Below are 24763 nucleotides of genomic sequence, written 5' to 3'. Positions count from 1 at the left end.
GAAAAAGGTTGTGATACAGTCTTCATGAAAAACCATGAAGGCACAAATATTGTGCGACATCGGCTGTGTTTGATCGCTAACGCCTGCATTTAAAGGGACAAAATTCTCTTCTAGATTTTTCTTGCGAAAATGCTGCCACCTGGGGATGCGCTCACCAGTGAATCGTCAATAAATATATTCACGTTGAAAAGAAAAACTTCCGAATTATTTCGTGAGGAAAACAAAATAAATTTGCACTGCAAAACTCGGTTGAGATTAGGTATTTCGTGAGGAAAACAAACGATACTCTTTTGGTTTGACTTTACATATGTGGTTGTAAATGAGCTGTCATAAATCTTAATATACAGGAAAAATATCACAGCTCTATCAGTTTGTTTACGGCAGGCATAGCGAAAGCAGTAACGTTTGCGATGGGCTGGACACGTCGTGAGAATGTCAGACGACGACCCGGTGAAGATGATTCTTGAGGGTTACCTTACAGGAACAAGAAGACGGGGCGCACAGCGAGCACGGTGGATCGGCCAGATAAAGCACAACTGGACCCTTCGAAGACTGCAAGGCTGGCGACAAGCAGCAATGGATCGAGTGGAGTGGAGACGGCTTCTGCATACAGCAAGAGACAACAAGGCTCTAGTCTGAACGGTAAGATAAGGTAAGCGAAAAAAAATGAAGCAAAATAACGTTTGATGATATGCCATTACCGCCGGCTCAACCGCGGAATGAAGAAGTTCGTCATCATAACCCCTTTTTTATCAGCCAGATACAACCGAGCGCCGATATACAAGATCCACTTCTGGAGAAAGGTGAGAGCATCGAGTGCAAGCCGGTTTCCAACTGTCTGACGATTTTGCGTGACCGGAAGGAGCAGTAAGCACTGATGCGAAACATGGAAGGCAAGGTAGCGCAATCCTTCCACGTCTTTGGCCAGGAGGTCGATACGACCGGACAGACACACGGTATTTTAAGTTTGCTAAACTGTGTTCTCTCTTCGCTCACATCTCGAGCACAATTCAGGCCAATGCAGCAACCTGCTCCTCTTCTTCGCACTACATGGCTACTTCCTCTTATGTACACCATGTCTTCTCTGTGGCTTGTGCCTTCTCCGCTCATCGGCAAATCGCCATTCGAAGCGGCCCATGCCCCTACCAAATCCAAAATCGGTGTTCGTTCTTTTGTAGATAAAGATTAAGCAAACCGCAGACGAGACTTGATCGACAAAACTGATTATGTCGGCACACAGCGAAAATGGTAACTAATCCGATCTCTGCTTATCAAAAATTCTCAAAAAACATGTTTTCCATCATGTTGCGCTCGTTATAAATACGTACAAAGCCGTAATAATTATGTTCAACTAAATAGTTAAAACATTCAATTCAGTCCGACAGGAGCTATTACCGTTAAACTTATTATGACATATTGAACACATCGAAATTTTGGAACTGGTCCCAGTATTAAAAGATTTGATTAAGAGTGAAAATGCTCCCACCAAAGGGTATAATTGTGTGCTATAGATAATTTTCAGTTCGTCTCTTGTCTCCGAACCGGTTCCGGACTAGTTTGACTGGGTAGAGAAATAACCGCTGTCAATTCTGTTGAACTCAGCCACAAAAAACATGACGACAGTAGCGCACCTGGTTTGGATATCCCAACTACATTCGAAACCGTTAGAGATTTTACACAAGTTGAATGCTGAAGATGGACGTCTGTTCTCTGTGACGAAATGCTTATCGCAAGTTGCGGCCTTTATTCAGAAATACCACCAAGAACGATTTCATATTCTGGTAGATTCTGGTATCGGTGCATTACGCGAAGTTTTTGTTGCTGGAGATGGAGCGTTTGAAGATTGCAATCATCTCCAAGAACGCTGGATTCGGGCAACTTGCAATATGTGTAGCAATCAAAGGCCACCCCACCAAAGATAACCTTGTTAGTAATCGAAGTGGCAAAGTTTTTCCTAATAGTAGTCACAACCGTAACAGCTCACTCCCATCGATCCTTGACGCTCAGTGCCACACAACGAATCACCAAGTATTTTCCCGCCTATTTTAGTATCCGTTCAGTATCTGTTCACTACTCATCCTGCATATCACGTTTCACGCGTCGAATCATCGTTAGCCACATCCGCTTGTATCGCTTGTTTTTGACGGGTTCTATCTTTACACCCATCTGTCTTTCATTCCTTCTATGAATCATTCATCGGGGCTTCGATGGTCCCACATGTTGTATGACACTCTTCGTTAACTGTTAGCTGTTTCAATTTTCGGTTCAAACAATTAGATATCTAAGCCACACAAGTTAATTTGTAGAACTTAACTTTTACAGCGTCCTTGTCACAAACCCTTGAACCATACAAATACACAAATTCCCAAATCAAACTATCGCACGTTTAGAGGGCAAATATTAACTCTGTCTACATCCGCTCGAGATCTCTGCAGTTCAAGACAGCCAAGTACTTGCTCAAACATCGCCGACCGACCAATTCCAATTAAATTAATCCATCATTTGTGTCTCGCTATCGATTGGTAATCATTCGCACGATGTCGCCTAACAAGCGCAACTACAATAGCAGGCAGCAGCAGAAAAAAACTCGACACTGATAACAGCCGTTCACACAACCACAACGGATTCCGATGCTTTATTATAGAACACTTTTTTCAACACTTCGAATGCATTCTTTTCTTCTGGTCGCATATCTGACCCCCAAACTAGTACCAAACTACAGCTCTGCATCTTCGACTGCATACAGTTACTTCTAGTGTTTACGGATCATTACGGTTACAACGGCCGATACGCGATGGGAACAGTAGACTAGACTCCCTCTTCAAGACAATGTATTACACTATATCCAATTCCTTGAAGGAAATCAGACCTCTTATCACTTCCGCTGAAGCGCCGGGCACGAAATAAAAAAAACGCAAAGTTCTCCGTTCCGTGGTTGATAGTAGACTGAGAGAGGAACGTTTATCTTTTAGTATATATGCCACAATGGTGATGATAGAGAGTTGGGGAGATATCGACTGGAAAGTATCGACGAGTGCACTAGTTATGTTGAGCATTTAACATTTACGCTTAACTTTATTTGTATTATAGGTAAAAATCCCCCAGAACGATCCTTACGGTTTATTACTTATCTGCTAGTTGCCACACAAATCACGCATAACAACATTATGAATATGTTTCGTGCAGCAGAATGTTAACGGTTGGCGGTAAATGGCAATATTAATTAGTTATGGGCTTTAACTAACGTTGAATAGTTATCATTTAATTTGAATTATAACATCATCATCGAGACTGCGACCGTAACCGAATATTGTGGCTGTTCTGAATTTTTGACCAAAAATGTTTTACAGTTTGTGCGGATTTGAGCCGCTCTTCTCCAGTTTCCCTGCATTTCTTCCATACGTCAATATTCTTCGAGTGCACACAGAGTAAAGTCGAGATCTACTGCGAAGTCCTTTTCCTTTTTCCAGGTTCTAGAAATTCCGTATTTGGTCTTAGTCTCATGAACTGGCATCTCTAAGTCTACTGCATGTCTGCTTCTGCAAGCCGGACTCCATGTTCTACGGTTAGAGTTACGTTTTCCTATGCGATCAAAAAAGTAAAAGTATTATTTTTTTCACTCTTGTTTATTCGACATGGCTCAATGCGTTAGCATAACTGAACCGTGGGTCGTTTATGATTTTTACAATATGTAAAAATTAAAATTAACTTTCAAAATGCCTGTCCATCGGATCTTGTTGACGCAGCTTGCAGCTGCGTGTAGAGATCCTCTTCCTTGGCGGTAAAATATTAGCTGCGTTGTTTGCCGCACCTTGGGGGTCATTCGGTCCGCCTTCTCTTGCGTTTTCGTACACGTCCATGTCGTTATCGGTACTTCATTCATGATGCTCACGGTCGGATTTTCATATTTGTTTCTTGTCTTTACGGGTCATTGTTGTAAATCCTTCTTTATCGGCATTTCATTCTTTATTGGTAGTGTTGGTTGTAGGTTTGGTGTAATCGTTGTTAATTCGCTGATGGTGATGGCAGTAACGACAAACCATTTGTTCGAGAGGTCGTATTGATGTGCTCCGATTTTCTGCTGTTCTGTGTTTTCTGCGGTGGTTGTCGAATACTTTTCACCTGAATTACAACATGGATCGATTACACGAATCTCTCGGCACTATGCGCAATCAACTAAAGATGTTAGAATCGTACCTTGAATCGAAGATTCACACATGCCACACTAGGGCCTCAAACCTTGCTAAAATTATAAAGTAAATATTCTTTTATGCTAAAATTCATAATTTGACCAATGAGCACCCCATCTTTGAATCGTGTTTCAATAATGTTACAACCAGAGTTACAAATATTGAAATTCATTGAATAAAAATTGACCATATTTATTTTCAATATTCAGTAACACAACTGAAAACGACAAACTGCCCATTAGGTTCTTTACTGACACAGTTAACCTCTTGACAGTTCGCTTGTACTGTTTACATGGACTTAGAAAAATTTGTGGACGACTAGATTCGCTCGAAGCAAATCGCAAAGATTGTTTCTAAGTCCATGTAAACAGTATAAGCGCACTGTCAAAAATGAACACTCGAGTTTATTTGTGACGTCACCGTAAAGTATTCAATATTCAACTGAATGAATAACATAGATGTTTGTATGAATATTTTTTCTATTGCACACTTTACGCTGACGTCACAAATGAACTTTGGTGTTCATTTTTGACAGTTCGCTTGTACTGTTTACATGGACTTAGAAAAAGTTTGCGATTTGCTACGAGCGAATCTAGTCGTCACAAAATTTTTACAAGTCCTGTTAATAAAAGTAAAGTGCGTCAGTAAAAAACCTAATTCACCACGAGCCGCATCAGGCTCATTTTCAGCCGCTAAAAAGAACTTTGATTATTTTTAACTCTGGTTACAACACTTGAGCCTACAGAGGAAGTTAGCTTAGCTACAGTATCGAAGCGCAAATTCTTATGCTGATTTCGTTTTTAGAATCGAGTCGCTCTAGGTTCGCTCTGAGCTGTCACTTTTGTATGGATTTTGTAAATATTAGAGCGAACCTAGGGCGACTCTGATCTAAAACCGAAATCAGCATTAGCTAAACGCAAAAGAAAAGATTCGATCAGCCCAAAACGACCGTAATTCGCCTTACTCCTCCGCCGGTTGATGAAACAGCTGACTTAATCAACCTACCAACCCCATCAATGAAATCAAACGTAAGATAACACGTCGATGAAGTGCAGGATCTTTCTGGAGCTGGTCATGTTTCGGTTGTCGATGCTACCAACGCAACGCCTTTTCATCATCAACACAATTCTCACCCCAACAATGTTCAACATAATTGTGCATCTTTGCCTGCTGAACCCGCGGTTGCTGCGATTTCAGTGTTATCAGGTAGTATTACCACGAATATATGTCCAGTACAGTGGGACAAAAATTAGATTCATGCTCAGAGCAATTTTTTGATACCTTTTGGGTACTAGAACAACTGTGCATCTTCTTAGCTCGTGCCGTTGTATTTAGTGCAACACCTTCAGAAACTCTAGCGAAATCTTCTTTAAGCACCATTTGCTCAGTCCGAGAGCCATTCGCGGGAGTGCCGGAGGGTTAAGCATAAACCGATTGATGCTCTGACGATTGTTTTTTTTTTAATTCGTTTATTTGAAAAGGCTCAATGCGTTAGCTTAAAGGAGCCAGATAGTCTTTTGTGTATTTACAATAAATAAATATAGAAAAAATAATCTATTTGTGTGTCGAATTCAGCGCACGCAGCTTTAAGTACGTGGGTGATCCTGTCGAGAGCGGCTAGGGGACATCGTGCGCATGGTTTGCAATGATTGTTCGATGGCTTTAGGGTATCAACGACGATCCGTCATCTGCTTTTCCGTTATTGTTGGGTACAATTTGCTGCCAGTAATCTGGTTCGGTGGTAAATCCGTGTGATGGCACGAAGTATCTGACCTTGAAATTCCAGAAATGAGAACAAAAGGTTTTTTGTCTATGCCATAGCTGCTGCTGGGCCATTGTGTTGAAGCGTTAGTAAGATGCGTGTAGTTTGTGTGGTGGTTGAGTCAAGACTTAATCTGACGATTGTTATTGTTATTTATCAGTGTGAAATCGGGCTGTCTCAACAAACCTATTTCTGCAACCTAAGTGCATTAACTGTGCACCTGCCGTCTCACCATTGCATTTGTCAGTGTGTGTAGTGCTTTATAATCACACCTACGACTGCGCATCCGGCTTCCCATTAGCGTTTTGGTGGCTCAGTGGCTGTCCGTCCATGTTGCTCAGGGATACATTGCTCCTATACAAATCCATACATTCATACATACGAAATTACATTCATACAATGTAAGTAGCAGTACATACCAGTACAACGGAGTGTTAACACTGGAACTGCCCAGGGAAGTTGAGATCGTTGGCTTGGCAGATGATTTTGTCCTGAGGATAACCGGCGAGACCCTTGAGGAGGTGAAGATGTTTACGGCAGAGACAATAAGCATCGTGGAAAGCTGAATGGCTGACGTCAAGTTGCAGCTGGCTCACCACAATACCGAGGTAGTGCTGGTCAGCAACTGTAAAAATATCCAGCGTGTCGAGATCAGCGTCGGGAGACAATCCATCCCATCGATGCGTGCGCTGAAGCACCTGGGTGTGATGGTCCACGTACAGTTAAATTGCAATGTCGACTATGTATGTGAGTATGTATGTCGACTATGTATGTGAGAAGGCTTCGAGGACAGCTAACGCATTGGTTAGGATCATGCCGAATCACGGAGGAGTAAGAAGCAGCACGAGACGTCTCCTGACGAGTGTCTCATCCTCAATACTGAGGTATGGAGTACCGGCCTGGGCTGCTGCACTGAACTCAAAGCGGAACCGGGTGAAGTTGACAAGCAGTTAAGTAGTAATGCGAACAGAACGATGTCGTCGGGGGCAGTTTGCGCAATTGCCGGGATGATTCCCATCTGCATCACTCTGGCTGTGGACGTGGAATGCTATCAGCGGAGAGATACACGTAATGCAAGGAGACTGGACCCGAGCGGGCTCGTTGGTTAAGTGGCAGCAAGAGTGAGACAACGCTGAGAAAGGAAGGTGAACCCACCTACTCATTCCAAATCGATCTGCTTGGGGACATAGGACACATGAAGAGGTGAACTTCCATTTGACCCAGTTTTTGTCCGGGCACGGATGCTTTCGGAAGTACCTGCATCGGTTTGGACATGCTTCGTCACCTCACCAGGTATGTGCCACGACGAGCATATCTAGGACGCTGTCAACAGAGTGATTACGAGTATACTCTCCGAACTGCAGAGGAAGTGGCGAAGGGACCAACAAAGTAGCGCCATTGGCTAGAACGCCGCCTGGAAACCACAAATTGGGTTTCGGGAGAAATTCCGCCGTCGGGGAACTCTCCGACGGTGTGGACTAGGTCCATCGTCGGGGACCAGTTAAGTAGTACGCGGCTTAACAATGGGCTTGAGTCGTCAGGCCGCCAGTGAACCGGATGTCAGGCTTCACCGGACTCGCCGGACTAACCTCGACACCCTACCGAGTAGCTCATGAGTAGGCTAGATCCACCACCGGGGATTAGACCGAGTAGACCGTGTCGAATAGCTAGTAGTGGGTCGTTGGGGTGCCATTGAATTGGAAGCTACGCTCCATCCGGAATCGCTGAATGGACCTCAGCAGCTACTGACTGGCCAATTGAGTAGGCTAGGTTCACCGTCGGAGACTAGACCAAGTAAACGGAGCGGGGAGCTTAGTGGGTCACAGATAGGTACATCGGTATCGAGAGCAATCTATCGCCAGGAAATTCACGGTAGGGTAGATTCGCCGCTGTGGACTACCCGGCAGAATCGTGACGAAAAAGGGAGCTAATTGGCCGACTAAACCAACACCGGTACCGAGAGAAATTCCGTTGTCGGGGGAACTCTCAGTCGGAGTAGGATAATATCCGAGTTGATCTCGATAAAGCAGGGCTACATGGCTCAAGGAAGCGGGTATCAGTGCCGGGGGAAATTTCTCCGTCAACTATCGGTCGAAGTAGGGTGAGTCCACCGTTGGGGACTATCCAAGTAGATCGTGATAAGGCCGGGAGCTGAATGACTCATGAAAACATGAGCTAAATGGCTCAAGGAATCAGCACCTAAACGGCTCACGGGGACGAAAGCTAAACGGCGACATAACAGATGGTGATAAGAAGCAAGAGAAGAGTCGCGAGTTAAATCAAAGCTCATAGGTCGAGCTACTCCATGAACCAAGTGAAGCTCCGTGATAAAGCAGAAGAAAGAGGTGCGACGAAAGCACAACGGTCTCGCAACCCCCCAAACTGTCCAATTTTCGGAAAAACTGACAGCGATAAAAATACAGTGTAAACAATACACTCCAAACTGCTTCTACCTAAATAGCAAACGTGACTCAATTAGCGGTGAACAGAAGAATAAAACAGGGAAGGCTGCTTAGTGCTTAGTGAATTCTGGGTAAGCTTACAATCTATCATTTCTTCTATATTTAATCATCATTCACTTCTTCGTATCAGTGGGGGCCCCGTACTGTCACTGCCTACTGCATAAACGAAGTGGATCGATTGGCTACTTCTGTCATGCAACGATGCTTTGTTTCCACGGCAGTAATGTCTGATGTCTGATGTAAATTTTCCATCTATCTTGAATCCAGTTTAGAATATCTTATATCTTACTCGCATATTTGTGACAACATAAATATATTGCAATATACCAATATGTATAAAACAAACATACCATTGAATTGAAATTTAAATATCTTATACCATCATCGAACTTTCCACCGCCTAAAACCTGCTGGGTGATCAAGCTTATTTGAAATTCAGACATTTAAAGCAATATTCACGCCTAATATATTTCTAATTAACTAAATGCGTTACACATTTGTATCTCCCTCCCAAGACCTGAAAATAAATACCAACCTTATCTCTACAAAAGAAAGAAACTCGAAACACTAGTAGAAAATTGGAATGTTTAACATATGATTCCACGGCAAAAATTGTCTAATTCAAAGCAAGCGCTCGAATGCATTTTTTCCATGCTACCTGTGTCCGACATGTCTCGATAACAAAAACAGGCTCCTACCCAGCGCTATTGAATGTTATTACTCGACAACTTCGACAATAATGTATCGATTGGAGGGTGTCATCACTAACTAAAGGAACGGTAATTGCGTCATCCGCAGATTGATCGATCGAAACACGTTTCGCATATCTCATAAAACTTTATGCTTAGCTTCATATTGGAAGTACCATTCGATTTGTTTGCTTGTTAACGACGGCCCGCTTTCCTCCAGCACGTGCTGGAAGTGAGCCATCGACACCTGCTGAATATTTTCGTCCAGTGCAGCACCATGCAGGGCGGCCTAAAATTATAGTTCGATCAATTAATAATAAACAATTTAAATCATTAAAACAAAACGCACTTGGGAGCAAAGATTTTGCAGGTCTGCTCCAGAATAGCGCTCGGTTTGCTTAGCCAACTGCTGCAAGCAGACATCCTGCGCCAGAGGAACCTTTGCCGATACCTTTTTCAGTATCTCCAGTCGACCCACTTCGTCCGGTGCGGGTACATGAATAAGCTTACTTAGACGCCCCGGTCTCAAAAGAGCACCATCGATCATATCCGGACGATTAGAAGCCGCAATTACTAAAATATTCTTCGAGTCATCACTAGTTGCCACCGTCGACTGTAAACTTACACCGATTCCGTCCATTTCTGTCAACAAAGTGGAAAGAACTCGTATGTGGACATCATTGGATCGAACCCCTTGCATACTTCGATTCCCCACCAAAGAATCGATTTCATCGAGGAAAATAACCGCTGGGGCGCTCAGTCGTGCTTGATTAAACAATCGCGTAATTAGTTTCTCCGCATGTCCAACGTAGGGTGAGTACACTTCTGCGGCAGACACCGAAACGAAGGTCATTCGAGACTCGGCGGCTAAGCATCTGGCGATTGTTGTTTTAGCACACCCGGGGGGACCATAGAGCAGTATTCCTTTCAGCGGACTTAGCCCAAATCGACGAAATGCTTGAGGGTGTTGCAGTGGCCCCAAGACTGACACTCGTAGCGTCTTTTTTAATTTCTCCATTCCTCCGATGGAATCGAGTGTATCAGTTAGCCCACTTATCAGGCCAATGGAATTCCGAAGCGAGGTTGGTCTCATTTTTTGCAAACATTCATTTACTGCGTTCATCATTTCATTTGAAGGATTCCTATCAACGGATCTTTGGATCGCATGAATTAGTAGCTCCAAATCTGCTCCTGCGTAGCCTTGAGTCCGTTTGATAATTTCATCCAACACAGTTGAATATATTTCAAAGCCTGTGCGCTTAAGTAAAACGCTTATAATTTTCTGCCGCTGCTTTTCCGAAGGTATCCGAATGAAAATCTCCCTACCAAGCCTACCTGGACGGCGAATTTTTGAATCCAAATTCTCAATGTAGGAAGTAGTTCCTATCATAATGTTCCTAGTATCGGAAATCTGTAACTTATCCAGTAAAGCCGTAAACTGCGAAGATATTCTAGCGATATTCGACATATCTTCTCCTTTCTTATTACTAAGTTTAGGGCACAGTGTATCGACATCTTTTACTAACAAGATTGATTTATTCATTCCTCCAAAAGTTTTGGTGAACTGCTCTAAGCGTTCAAATATCCTTCTCAGCTCTAGTTCCGTTTCGCCTGGGAAAGACTTGACAAAGTCCAACCCACGAATACAGAAAACGGGATGGTTTCCCTGTTCAGCCAATTGGGCTATTAGTGAGCTCTTTCCGGAACCAGAAGGCCCCGCTAGCAGGACGTTTTCCTTTACCTCTAGCTTCAAACATTTTTGTAACTCTACTTTTGAGACGGACAATCCTCCTAGATGAGTTGAACGTTTGCTTTTGTGACCAGTGAATATAATATCGTCTATTTCGAGAACGGTAGAGGAGTCAATTTGACCATAGCTTCCCTGGCCCAACGTACTTTTAACCAGCACACCCACAATTCCATAGTTTGTATCTTCAAAGTTGTCTAATCGTATTATGCAGTTTTTACTAAGATACAACGTCCGTATCAGGTCTTTTACCAACTCAGCTAGCTCCCTCCGATCTCTGGTCAACTCGAGATTTAGTTTGGTACAATCGACTCTTAGCTCTACGGAAATCTTCTCGAAAATATAAATTTCCTCACCTAACGCGAGCAGGTCTTTCACGTGAAGCACCTCAAATTCAGTTTTATGTGCTGCCGCTGTCAATGATGATAGAAGCTCCACACTTTGATCTACGTAGCAAACCGAATGCACTCTCAGGTGGTCATCCGGAGGAGCAAACCACTTGCACAAAAACTGCCGGTCACTGTTGGAGAAACGACACACCACCGGAGCTCCCACTGGCAATTGTCTGCCACTTGTGTTGAATAATTCCGCGGAAATTTCACATACCTGAGGTGCGATGAATAACTGCCTGCTGTCAGGTGTAATTTGACGATCGATCGGAATGGGAGAGAGCATTTTAGCGGGCCATGCTCATTAACAAAACAGGGAGGAAACTATCGTAAAAAAATTCAAGTCGACGGTAACGGCAACGTAAACAATAATAAACGCACGTGATTTTGACATTTACTAACTTCGGAGACACACAGGGTGACAAAAAAGCTTGAAAAATTATTAGATTATTGCGCCATCTAGGAGTCAAATTTCAAATACACTGCATCAAAATTCCGAGTTGATATAAATGGATTAACCAACAAAGCTATTTATAGGTCTGTTCCAGTACCAGGAGAAACTGGAAGTACTCCGGAGAAAATCGTTCCTGTACTCTCTTCTTCTCTTTTTTCTTCTTCTGGTGGCAAACCAGAGTAAAAAGGAGCAAAGATTTTTTGCTCCTGTTTACTCCGGAGTGACTTCCGTGTACTGGAATAAACCTTATATATCTACGTGCATTTTAACTGAAACTAATAGGGTAAACGCTCCCTTATTCATCTCATAGCACATTTGCGGAAAAGTGCACTGATAAAAATGTAGACGTAATGCCTATCAATTTTACACATAGATTTTTGCAAATGGGTCATTAAATGAGAAAAAAATCTTTTTTTATTACATACATCAATAAAGCTGATTTTCGTGATCACAGCAATGTTTTTTTCAATTGAACTGAAAACTTAAGTTTTTTTCATTTTGAGTGTTGTCTTGATAGGCCAGATGAAAGCAACTGCAGTTTTCCTATGTATGGTTGTCTATGTTTACATAAGATTTATTTTAAAAAGCAAAAAAAAATCGGTTTTACGTATTACAACGAAATTTTTCTACAACGAAACTTCCCTAGCTAAACTTTAAGCACTGAGAACTGACATACAAGTAAAGTTTTCAACTTATGTAAAATGTAAAACTGCCGATTTGAAATGACAACAGCAAGTAGTAACTTGCCACTTGGCGGCGCTTCGATCGGCCAGCAATCGCTATACGGGACTTGTGTGCAAACTTGGATACAATGGTGACTCATGCATGCGAACCTGTATGCGATGGTGATTTTCAACGTATTTTCATTTAAATGTTTACACAGGTTTTTCGGGAAAGTTTGTTCCAGCTTATATGTCTGTTCTCTGTGCTTTAAGGAACAAAGTTGTACTAAGATTTCGGATGAATGTACTATCGTTTAGTTCCAGTTTCACCAATTTCTAAGCACTAATAAGTAGGATATTGGAAAAAACAATTTGGTGCGCATCGAGTTCACGTTCATTTTCACCTAGGGTGTAAATAGGCCTTTAGATGAAAAACCAAAAGCCGAAAAAATCACCTACCATACTCTTTTATCAAATCACCGAGATGTACAGCTATCTTTACCTCAGATTATTTTCAAGTGTAGGTTGTTTTCCCAGCACTTAACTACTCAAAAGACTCAGCAATATGATAATCCAGTTGAATGTATAGAACTTACGCTAAATCAACGAAACCCAGTCGCAGATAAGATTACAAACGATTCGCCTTCGATGGAGCCGATTTGCGATATGATCTCTGTAGTACATTGTCTTATACGCCAATAAGCAATAAAATAAGCATGTGTTTATCGCGTCAACAGCTCTTTAGTATCACAGAAATAAATCAATCAAGACGCATTCAGTAGTGTCAATTTTGACCATTTGAGATGACTGTTTTTCAGACCAGTAAGCTTCATTCAACTTTTAAACATATTAAATATGGCAAGAGTAATATGAAAAACAAATTCAGTTTTAGGCAACAAGAAATTACTGGTGGCATGCATAGCAACAGCTGTAATAACGGTATGTTCGATTGTTATCCCAGTAGTAGTGGTGAAATCCTACGAAGATATGTTCTTCAACGGCAGAGATGTGCTCGACGAAGTGCCATTGATTGATGGGTGAATAAATTAACTTGTAACAAATTTATGTGTTAAGAAAATCTGTATACAACTTCAGACACAACGATCTTCCATTCAACATCTACAAATTGGAACGCAACCGGTTAGCAAATTTCAACTTGGATTCCAACCTAAAACTGCACCCAGTATGGGGCCAAACCAATACAAGTCACACAGATCTTCCGCGGTTACGTCAAGGCAAACTGGGAGCTCAATTCTGGGTTGCATATGTGAGGTGCGCCGATACGCAGTACATGGACGCTGTAGCTCGTACTCTAGAGCAAATCGACGTCGCTAAGCGACTCATTGCCAAGTATCCAGATGATCTCAAGTATGTTACGACGGCCGACGGGATCATCGAAGCATTTGGAGAGAAGAAGATTGCTTCCTTGCTAGTAGTCGAAGGTGGTCATTCCATCGATTCCAGGCTTGCCATACTGCGACTGTTCTATGAGCTCGGAGTTCGCTATATGACGTTGACGCATTCGTGCAACACACCTTGGGCTGACGCTTCCCCCGTCGATGAAACAAACGAACCCATTCAGTTGAACAATCTTTCCGAGTGGGGTCGTAATGTGATCTGGGAAATGAACCGACTCGGAATGATGGTCGATATATCGCATGTAAGCTACGGTGTGATGCGGGATGTCATCAAACACAGTAAGGCTCCGGTGATTTTCAGCCATTCGTCTTCACATGCCGTATTCAAACATCATCGAAATGTGCAGGATGATGTACTGCGTGAGCTGGTCATTAACGAAGGGATTGTGATGGTGAATTTTTACCCCAACTTTGTTGGTGGAAATCATATTGATGATGTTGTGAGTAAGTGCCTACGAAGTTACTAATCTAGTGGTTATTTTGATAAGCAATGTGCATTCACAGAACACTTCAACCACATTAAGTCGGTGACTGGTCCCAATTACATCGGAATTGGAGGCGACTACGACGGAGTTGCACTGACTCCTGAAGGGTTGGAAGATGTTTCCAAGTACCCGGAGCTGTTTGATATACTAGCACGCGGCAAGATGAAATCGGGTGAAAGGTTCAAACCCTGGTCCAGACAGGAGCTGCGAAGCTTGGCAGGTCTTAATTTGCTGCGAGTGTTTCGAGCCGTTGAACGAGTCCGCGATTCTATGGTTGCCGTAGCCCCCTACGAAGACATTATACCTTTCGAAGAGTTCGAAAAGGCTGGGGTTGGTGATCAACCATGCATGTCGAACATGGGAATACACAAAGAATAAAGTCGAACGAATTGTCTGGTGCGGTTTTATAAATGAACAATAAATCCACTATTTTACTTGCTACCATTTTGGTTCAAAAGACATTTCCGAAAGCACATTTCCTTTATATGTACCACAGAAAGCTGATCTCTACTTGTCTAAACACGGTGTGAATACCGTCAAGTGTGCTACTTCATTTCTATTCTAGTTATTTTCCGTCGGCCTATTTCCACTACAAGGGCAAACACCGACGCCAGAGAGGTGACTCCCATTATCTTGACTATATATCGAACCATCAACTCATGGACCGGGGACAAACGGCTTTACTTCCCTTCCGAAGGAAGGCGTGATCACAGATTTTTTCACCTCTGAAAAAATTCCACGACCTCGGCTGGGATCAAACCCAGACCAAGGGGGGTGAGCGGCGGTCACGCTTACCACTCAACCACCGGTGCCGTCGGAAGTGTGCTACTGCTTTTAGAAGAATTGACATGCTAATCAGATAGATAATTCCAAATGGTCGTTTTGGACCAATAAATCTTATGTTCTGCGTAAAATGATAAAAAGAAATATTGAAAAACAGCGTAAGATCTCTTTTACACAACCTTTTTGATCCCTATTTTTTGCTGGGTTTACTGTCAAAGGTGCGAACCTCTGTATTGCTCGATTGTTCAATTCAATGAGATTGTTGTGTTCTACTTCACATTGAAAAACCTTGAGATGTAAACTACATTAGCTGCCTTGCGCATACCTGCAACACATATACGTACTTTGATTCGTTTTGGTTGCGAAAACATGTGTGCAGGAAGCGCCGAAGAAATTGATTATAATTTGGGGTAGGGGCTTCGCCCCATGGGGTAGGGACTGTGTACAGTAACGTGTATCCCGACGGTTCGGAACGACCAATCCAGAACCCTCATTTTCATTATTCAATCGCCATGAAAATCAATCAGTAATGCTATACCAATGCCCCGAATATGTTGATTCATTTTCATGAAGATTTTTCCAACGGTGTGAGAAAAAACTGCTTTTTTGGGGTTTCCAAGATAACCGCTTATTGAGGTGTTCTCAGTTGAACCTTAATAGGGTTTATTGCATCGGCACCTTAGTCAGATCTGATTGTTTTAGAAGAGGACAGAAGATTTGAATCGAAAGCACTAATTTTAACACAAACAGAACACGGCCAATAAGTCTGAGTCTGGCAAGCGCCTGCGGATGTGGCAAAATGGTTCAACTTTTCGTTACATTTAGGACCGTCAACGGACAAATCTATTAGCGCATTTCCCCAAAATTCCACGCGGCCTTTCCTGATCGAAAGTAACAGCCGCGCTTCATAAAACACCGCGCTTAGCTAATCTGTTACAATGTCGCAAATTTTCATAACGAAGGGCTGAATGGTTAAACAAGTTGTTCCAACAATCAGCCCTGCGTTATGCAACGTTTTGTGCAGGTTGAGTATACCAGATCCAAGGGGTGCCAAATTCCCCAGGTTCAGTAAAATTCAAAAAATCGTTTTTAAATTACAGAATTGATAAAATTGGTTTAATGAGCTATACTTATCAATCAAATTCTGTTTTAAAAATGGTCCTTGTGTTTGAACCAAAATGGGAGGCTCATTATTACTGCAAATAGAAAATAAAAGTACTAGTTACACAAAAAAACTTGCTGGTAACCTTAGAGCGGCGTTTAGTAAGCAGTTGGTGCGGCGTGTACGTTTCGGTGAATGTCTTAATATTAAAACCCCTATTAAATAATAGGGACCCATTAGTTCAATTGTACCCAGGGGCCCCGAGGGGTCCTTAAACGGGCTCTAGTAAACATCGTTGTAGAACGATTGTATACAATCACACCCAAGAAATATCTTAGATTCCAGCGTGAAATGCTCTAAGAAAAACAAAATCGTCAAAAGCCGTTTGACATAGCATTGCATCTCGCTCCACGCGCCAATCAGTGGTTAAGTGACCATGAAAGGAGATCTTGACCAACTGTGAGAATTTGACCTTTTCCTACTGCGATAAGATACTGAACATCATACTCTAATAACGACATACCGATAAACGAACGACTATCGGTTAGACATTTTCGCAAACGTGTCGCGATCGTTATGCACGTCTGCCATCAAAATATTGATAAATATAGCGATTTAGTAGCAACTACCCCTTCTTGTATAGTGTCTCGCAGCTTAACACTAGTAAAATCACCTAATACTACCAATACTGATAGACAGCGACGAAGTAAGAGAACGTAGACTCAAATAATGGTAAATTTTGATAAGACTATATTAACCCTCAAAAAGGCAACCGGGTCTCAGAGGCCCGGCACGTTACAATTTTTTAGTTACAAAAAAATGTGTATGCAGTATAAGCTTGGGCATGGAAATTTTGATAAGTAGCTTTGAAATCTATAACAAAAATAAAGAATTGTGAAATTTTCATCTATGGAATGATGCGCAGCTATGTTTGAATTTTTTACATTCACAAAAAGGCAAGCCGGGCCTGGCAGGCCCGGTGTGCATGCAATAATTACTAGGAATACCACGGGTTTTATACATTAATATTTATCTGAAAAAAACATTTTGATGAGTTCATCTTCATATTAGCAGGATTTTTTTTTCATGTTTTGATTGATTTTATCTTTACCTTTTCTTATAAGAAAAAAATCTTGAAAGTTTGAGCGAATTCTATACATTTATTTTATAAGGAATGTAAAAATAGCATACGATAATGACGTGTGTCATATTTTTTTGGGTAAATACTTTTATTTCACCCACTGTGGTGTACTTGACAATTATTTGGATACAACATAACCTAACTCTGTCGTTATTGTCTATTTTTGTTGGTTATTCTTTGTGTTATAGTTGTCGTAATTATTCAAATTGTAGGATCTAAAAGCAATAAAAAATTGAAATGGCTATAAGACGATATGCCCATGTTTTCAATCGGCTCAAAGAATCTGAAATAATGGAAGAAATTCGAGCAAATTCAACAGCAGACGATTCCGAAACTGATTTGCAAAGCGAGGAAGAAGATGTGAATGATATTGCTTCCGACGATGAATCTGATGCAGAAAAATGTGGATATGTACTCCGGTTATGCATCAGAAGAAATTAATAGCAACCCAGAAACATTTATTGGTCGTGTTCAAACGAAATGGAGCTCAGAACCAATCGACAGTCGACGTGATCTTCCGAGTACTCACCTTTTGGAAAAAAAATTTGACCTTTTTACATCCATCACCTTATACGCTGAAATCGGGATTTGCTGCGCGTTCGTACTCATCATCCTGTAATTCCGGAACCGGAAGACGGATAAATTAGAAATTCAACAGGAGCCAATGGGAATGCAGTACCTTTCATTTGAAACCAAGTTTGTAAAAATCGGTAAATAATTCGCTGAGAAATAGGCATGACATTATCTTAGGAACTTGGTAAGTTCCCCCGGGCCATCAAGAACCGCCATAGCTGGCCAATGTGGTCGTAATGCCTTCGGTGGGTCATTAATGATCTAGGCATGCAAAGCCAAGTAATGTTGGACATATTTTAATATATATTGCATCATTTGGACATCATGGTGGTATCAGTTTCTATGGAAATTTGCTCTGTGATTGTACTCTTCAACACGTAACTCCAGAACCGAAAGTCGGATCAATAAAAAAAATCAATGGCGACCGATGGGAAGGCTGCACCTTTCATTTGAGACTAAATTTGTACAAATCGGTCCAGCCACCTCAGATAAAAATCAGTGAGATTATTTGCCACATACATACATCCATACATACATACATACACACACACACATACAGACATTTTACGATCTCGACGAACTGAGTCGAATGATATAAGAGATTTTCGACCGATTGCATAACCTTTCTATATGAGAACGGCAAAAAGGAGCTTGAATTTAGACGGGCCTGAGAGGCCCGGCTTGCCCTTTAATGTTAGGATTTTAGCTTGCCTTCACAAGGGTTAAAATTGAGTGGGTAGAAAAAATCGCTAATTTTTTCTTTCGTTTCTGTAATAAGGTGCAAGAATGTTTCTACAAAATTACAAAATAATCTGACTATTAGAACTGAAGTTACAGCACTAAACAGCCGAAGGTGTCCAGCGAGTGTTTGCTCAATTTTCGCGCATCCAGGGTTTTCCGCAACAGACAAAATGCGCATATATTTGGAATGTGTACCGGTATGTGTGTTCATTTCGGAAGACACGTTCGTCAGAATGTACATTTAAGTTAGAGCATTAATTGAATTTGAAACTTTGTCGATTTGAAACTTAAATTATTACAAAGGCTTCCTCGCGTGAATTAAGGAATCGCTATATTGAATATCTTTCTATTTTTGGGCAAAGTATTTCATAGCGCCATTGAAAATCAATTTCAATTTCAGAAAAACTATTACCATTTTGCAACGAAACAAAATTTTGTCTTATTCTTATCGTCTGTAAATGATAATAAACGATGCGTGTCTGTTACGCTACATTTAAAAGTAATTAAAACTATTTAGATCTGCTTCAAATTATTTTCAAATGATAAGGTTCTTGAAAGCTAAATTAGAAATTTCACGTGTGCCACGAGGTAATTTGTAATTTTACTTAACACGATACACTGCTAGTGGAATTAGAAACGAAGTACATATGAGAATTCCAAGCCACCTTTTTCTTAACCGTGCAAATAACTTCAATGAGAAAGCAGACTTTCTAAATAATCAGATCACTGAACAGAACTAGTTCATAAACTCACAATTGTTTACTTGCATACTATCGCTACATACTGATTGAATTTTTAATCAAACTGTCCACCTTTCAGATATTCAGACCATTTTGCATTTCCTATAGAAGTACGAAGGTCTGGTGTATTTTGGACCACCTGGCGATAATTCGTACATTTTATCATTTAAAGTATTTTGCGTTGCGTGTAAGACGTCAAAACCCTGCAAGAATCTGCCTCTATATTTATGTCGTTTTCGGTTGAGAACCTAGAAACTAACCCAGGTTAGTTGCTTCAAACGAACGTTTTTAATGAAACTGAGTTGGGTTCTCGCCAAACAGCGGTGGTGTGAGCGAACCCGAAATATATTTCAGGTTGCAACCCAACCCGGTTTTCAGTTCAGTGGCGCATAACCTAGGTCGGAAACTGGCTTCAAACAAACGGTTTGACAGCAGTTAGGTCCGAAACTGAGTTGGTTTCTGCTTCAAGCGAAAACGACATTAATAAACATCGAACGAAGTGAATCACCGTTTGTTAAACATACTTTGATGTGAGGGAGGGTTAAGAAAATGCGAAAATTGGAAATGGAATGTATTTTTTCAAACTTGATGCACAGTTGGAATACATTCCTAGAGTGATCTGCCCCTACCTTCAAATGATATTAATATTACATCATTGGATGTGTTTTGTGGTAGAGTTCGTCAAAATTATAATCACATGATAACAATATTCCTCACGCATCCGAGCGGAGTTATTCTTGCGGCTTGATAGATAGACTTTTTAACTGTTTGATGAGTAGATAGCCTTCACTATTTACCCAACATTTTCTTTATAAACTATGAGTAAACTACAGACACTTTATACAACAGACTTGCGGAGAGAAAAACAGTAAAACTAGCAACCATGAATGTAAACTGGCATCACGGAATGCTCCCGTAAGCTTTGCATGGGCTTTCTCTTGTACTTCCCCTCTCAAAACCCTCACGCTCGTTTGGCTGCACTTTCTGACAGTCCGTTTGGCTGCAACTTTTGACACTTCGCTAGTCTGTGTATAAAGTGTCTGTAGAGTAAACTCACAGACTAACAGACATAACACTCAAAAACAAAGCTTCGCCCGCTTTAACGGTCCTTTTAAATATATTTGTAGTTGGGACTGTGGCCACATTTGAAATTATGGCGCCACTGACATATGAACAAGCATATGGGGGATAGACCACTAGTGAAAAATTGTTCTCAAACCTGAGGGGTAACCCACCAGTAAATGAGTGTTTGGGACTGTGAATAAAAGGTGGAGCTAGTGTTCTGGGAAAATTGTCGGATCGATGTTTTTTGAGGGAATTCCCTCATAGTGTTATGTCTGTTAGTCTGTGGTAAACTATCCACCATCTCGATCAAATGGGTGACATTTGTTTCTCGCTACGACAACTAGGAACATGGCAATATATAAACAGAAGCCGCAACACTCTGAATGGATCATCATCATCCACCAGCTTAAAATATTTCACTTCTTACTACGATCACAGACTAACAGACATAAAACAATGTTTCGCCCGCTCTAACGGCCATTTTAAATAAATTTGTAGTTGGGACTGTGGCCACATTTGAAATTATGGCGCCACTGACGTAAGAGCAAGCATATGGGGGATAGACCACTAGTGAAAAACTGTTCCCAAACCTGAGGGATAACCCAGATTGCCAGATCGATGTTTTTTGAGTGAATTCCCTCATAGTGTTATGTCTGTTAGTCTGTGCTACGACGTCGAGCAAAAACACTAAACACGTGGTTTTATTTCGCACTTATTTGTTGTCAGACAATTGACATGCTAATACGAGAAACAAATAAGTGTGAAAAAAACCACACGTTTAGTGTTTTTACTCGGCAATTAGCACAAAAACTACAAGGAACCGCCCTATAGAGTCACATGCAAGGGAGACTGAGGAGACTATCCCCTTTTTATTGTTCAATCCAGTTCCGTGAAATTATAAAAAATTAAGCATTTTTGGTAGTTTTGTATAGTTCTAGGGATGACTAATATTCGCAGAAAAAATGCCTAGAAATATTACACTGGACAATAGATATGAGCATTTCTGGAAAACATCAAACAAATGGAATATGCTTAGAATAGTGGAGACTCGATCCCTAATTTGAGGACACTTGATTCCCCTTTGAAAATATGTTTAAAAGAGCCTGTATTCAATGTTGTAAATGGGGCATGTGTTTCATATGCTTGAGCAAAGAAATATATTAGTGCTGAAATGAAACCGATTATTTGATAATTTTTTTAAACCAAGATTCATAATTTTCGGAACAATTCAAGAATTAAAGTTTACTGCTAGCGCTTTTATTAGCTGTCTGCTTGTTATTTCGTTGCTCCTGCTTGGTTTTGAATTCTAGCTCAATTTTCGTAAGGAACCGGAGTGTCTGTCAAAATCCGAGTCTCCCGACGCTTCCGACCTTTTTTGCCGTTTTTGCGTGGTGCGGGAGAGTTTATTTTATTCTGCCTAGCTTGTGGGCTAACAGGAGGTTCCATTATGTCTGGCGTCTTTGGCGGCTGTGCGACTTGGGAATTCCGACGAGAAACTAATTTCTTCGAAATCTTCAGGGTTCCCAACTCTTCCCCCGATAGAAATACAACCGGCCTGCGTCGCTTTCGGGGAACCGATTGTAAAGTGCCGATAGAAGAAATAGTTCCGACCGCTGTTGTTGTAGTTTTTGGAATCTCATACACTGCAAACTAGTGATTGATTTGTTATTCCTGTTGCTCAACATCAGAGGTTGGAACCGTAAGTTCAGTGACAATCTGATCTGTTGAATGATCGGTAGCAGTTGGTTGGTTTTCCAGTTCCGGTCTATCAGTCACATATGAAGAGAGAAAATCATCGTCGGTGAATATATTGGAATTGACTGGATGAATTCCGGTGTTTTCAATTCCATTAAGTATTTTTTTGTTGTGAATGCTTGAGTGAAGGCCTGGCGGAAGCACTCTGCCACCTCGTAGATAGTCATAGTTTTCCCCACATGCTGCACCATCCAATCATGCACTATTGTGTAACTGGCGGGGTCGTTACTCCCAGCACTTATGAGACACCCCTACACTTCTCAGGGAAGGCTTGCGATCGCGAACGCTTGTTTAACCTTAGAGTAAAACCACTTTATTCGGGATATCGATGTCACTTTTTTATTCTTCTGGTTGTGCACTTTTTCCACCCACTTTCTAAGGCTATTACTACCTCGGGTGCCGATGCGATGGTGACACTACTGCTGCTGTTGATTCGGGGCTCCTTCTGCTACTACTTCTTCGTCGTCGAACTCGTTGGTGTCCACGGTTTTGCTCCTCGTAGCTCTCGGCGGTCACGGGGTTTAGCTCCGGGTTAACGACGTCTCGTTGCCTGCAGAAGGATCTTGGTAACCCTGCTGCGCTGGCCTGAATGTGGTAACGTATTCAGGCAGCTTTAAGGATGCCAATAATGGCGTCGGTTTTGACTCCGCGATGGCGGTCACAACTATATCGCGTTTTTATGATGGTTGGCGGGTCGGGAAACTCCGGCGGTCTAGCACGCTCTGGAGGTTTCCTAGGATAAAACCGAGATTGTCTTTTCAAATTATTCGCTTACCGCTTTCTTAGTCACACAGTTGCAACTTCAATTAATTTCTGGAACTTTTCTGCTCCTTGATTCACTATTTTTCTCCTAGCTTCAACTAATCTTATCTTCGTCTTTCTAGTACCGCTTTGCTAGATGGTTTTCAGGCTAATGGCGTTCTTAAACCTGGTCGTGCACCTCGAGCCTCGATCGTTGACCCCTTAGTCGTCCACATATTCCACCCCATTCCGTCTCTAAAGTTGTGTAGTTATCGCCACCCTCCATGCCCGTACTTCCTTCGATATGCGCTACCAGTGGTGGGTGGTGGAAACTATTGCATATTGTGGATGGCTGCGTGCTACGTGGGTGTTGGGTGGGCTGCTTACCGTAAGATCTTACATTTATTTTCTTGACACTGACTACACATAAATAAACACAAAAATTACGAAACGCGAAAATCTCAACAGTCTTGGACGAAACTAAACCACTTGTTACAATTGTAATTTTAACGGACCATAAACAGTTCTATCCAAAGACTGCAACTTGTGTGGTGTATGTGGAGGGATAGTTAACAGATGGATTCCGTTAGACTTCGCATAAGATAAAGCTTGAAGGCTAACAAGGCTGTCTTGATTATCCATTATTATTAAACATGGTTTCTCGATTGAGCACTTGGTGTTTTGTTAAATGTTCAAGAAATTTTTCGAAACTTTCAGCAGTCATCCAACCGCTCGGATATGAACTCTCGGCCATTCCAGGGTAGCAGTTGTTGAGCATCATATCCTGCCAGTTTTTGCTGAGAAAGATCATGAATGGGATGGATAAAACCTCCCGTTGCATTAACAACACAGCATGCTGTTACTAGCTCACCACGTTGACCTGATGTAGCCTTGCTAACCTGTTATAGCACCCTTTACCAGCCACTATCTTTTTGGGGTTATGAACAGTTGTCAAGCCAGTTTCGTCCGAATTCCCCCTATCGATAGACCCGAAGTTATGTCGTAATTTAATGGATCTTAGATTGCCGAAAAAATCTAAACATTGTGCTTATTGAAGCTTTTGGCACGACTCAAGCTTTTAGCTTGTGCTTTTCTAAGCGACAAGACTTTTCGGCGACGCATGAATCCATAGTATCACTCAAAAGACACTAAATTTTGAGCCCACTTCTTGTGGATAGATTTATCATTAGCTTATGCAAATTTCTATGCTAGTTTGCAGACACCAAGAGGAGTGAGTCCGTAATTGAGCTTGCTTGTCTTTGATACATACGTGAAGGCTCTCGATGACGATCCGTAATTGGGTCCGTACAGGATCAACTTATCGAAAGTCTTGTTTCCTCGCATAGCGTTTTACCGTCATAAAGTAATCCGAACCGCCTGGTAGTCGTTTTGATAGGTAATACAGCAGCGACGGCTTTTCTCAACAAACTTTCATCAATCCGCGTTCGTTTGGCACAACCATCTTTGGGTTTATATGTGCGAGGCATCCTGGAACGTAATAAATGTTTCGTAATTAGATACTAATATTTTTTTTACTAAATACTATGTGTTTCTCACATGTTTTTTTTTCTGATTTTCATCTGAAACCCGATTAATTATTTGCATGCTGTTTGTTATTATGGTTGTAAAACGTCAATTGTAGGATGCAGGGTTGCTAGTTATACTGTAGTAATATTTTTTTTATTTTCTGGCAGCAATTGCTTCAATTATGATGGTGTGAATTTTGTTGTGTGTATAAATCATGGCGAAGAGGATCAAATCTGAACGAATTTTGAGGGATCAAATGAACCCATAGCATCTATTTCAGCAAACTTTAGTAAAAATATAGTTTGATAAAAAAAATCAGTTCAATCATAACGTGTTA

General features: G+C 41.4%; 3 protein-coding genes across 5 annotated transcripts in view; 1 reads left to right on the top strand and 2 right to left on the bottom strand.

The window, feature by feature from the left end:
- Positions 1 to 2934, bottom strand: part of LOC131688525 (tyrosine-protein phosphatase 10D) — a 40920-nt gene extending 37986 nt beyond the window's left edge. The window contains exon 1 of one of the 3 annotated variants that reach the window (XM_058972833.1): positions 2870 to 2934. The gene's annotated coding sequence lies outside the window, so the exon portion shown is untranslated. The other 2 variants (XM_058972836.1, XM_058972834.1) reach the window with 2 other exon arrangements.
- Positions 2935 to 9145: 6211 nt separating this feature from the next.
- LOC131691667 (ATPase family gene 2 protein homolog B) lies at positions 9146 to 11589 on the bottom strand. The gene is made up of 2 exons (XM_058978237.1): positions 9453 to 11589; positions 9146 to 9392 (listed from the first exon to the last, which is right to left on the bottom strand). The coding sequence occupies exons 1-2, from the start codon at positions 11523 to 11525 to the stop codon at positions 9243 to 9245; spliced, it is 2223 nt and encodes a 740-aa protein (XP_058834220.1). The 5' UTR covers positions 11526 to 11589; the 3' UTR covers positions 9146 to 9242.
- Positions 11590 to 13113: 1524 nt separating this feature from the next.
- LOC131692119 (dipeptidase 1-like) lies at positions 13114 to 14652 on the top strand. The gene is made up of 4 exons (XM_058978987.1): positions 13114 to 13177; positions 13242 to 13392; positions 13451 to 14217; positions 14278 to 14652. The coding sequence occupies exons 1-4, from the start codon at positions 13159 to 13161 to the stop codon at positions 14634 to 14636; spliced, it is 1296 nt and encodes a 431-aa protein (XP_058834970.1). The 5' UTR covers positions 13114 to 13158; the 3' UTR covers positions 14637 to 14652.
- The last annotated feature ends 10111 nt before the right edge of the window (positions 14653 to 24763 follow it).

The sequence above is a fragment of the Topomyia yanbarensis genome, chromosome 3, assembly GCF_030247195.1.
Source record: "Topomyia yanbarensis strain Yona2022 chromosome 3, ASM3024719v1, whole genome shotgun sequence".
Lineage (NCBI taxonomy): Eukaryota > Metazoa > Arthropoda > Insecta > Diptera > Culicidae > Topomyia > Topomyia yanbarensis.
This window is presented reverse-complemented; position numbering and strand designations above follow the sequence as displayed.

Coding starts and splice junctions, on each gene's coding strand:
- LOC131691667 (XM_058978237.1), bottom strand. CDS start 11,525: ATGCTCTCTCCCATTCCGATCGATCGTCAAATTACACCTGACAGCAGG. Junction 9,393..9,452: donor TGCAAAATCTTTGCTCCCAA/GTGCGTTTTGTT, acceptor CTATAATTTTAG/GCCGCCCTGCATGGTGCTGC.
- LOC131692119 (XM_058978987.1), top strand. Junction 13,393..13,450: donor GAAGTGCCATTGATTGATGG/GTGAATAAATTA, acceptor ATACAACTTCAG/ACACAACGATCTTCCATTCA. Junction 14,218..14,277: donor TCATATTGATGATGTTGTGA/GTAAGTGCCTAC, acceptor GTGCATTCACAG/AACACTTCAACCACATTAAG.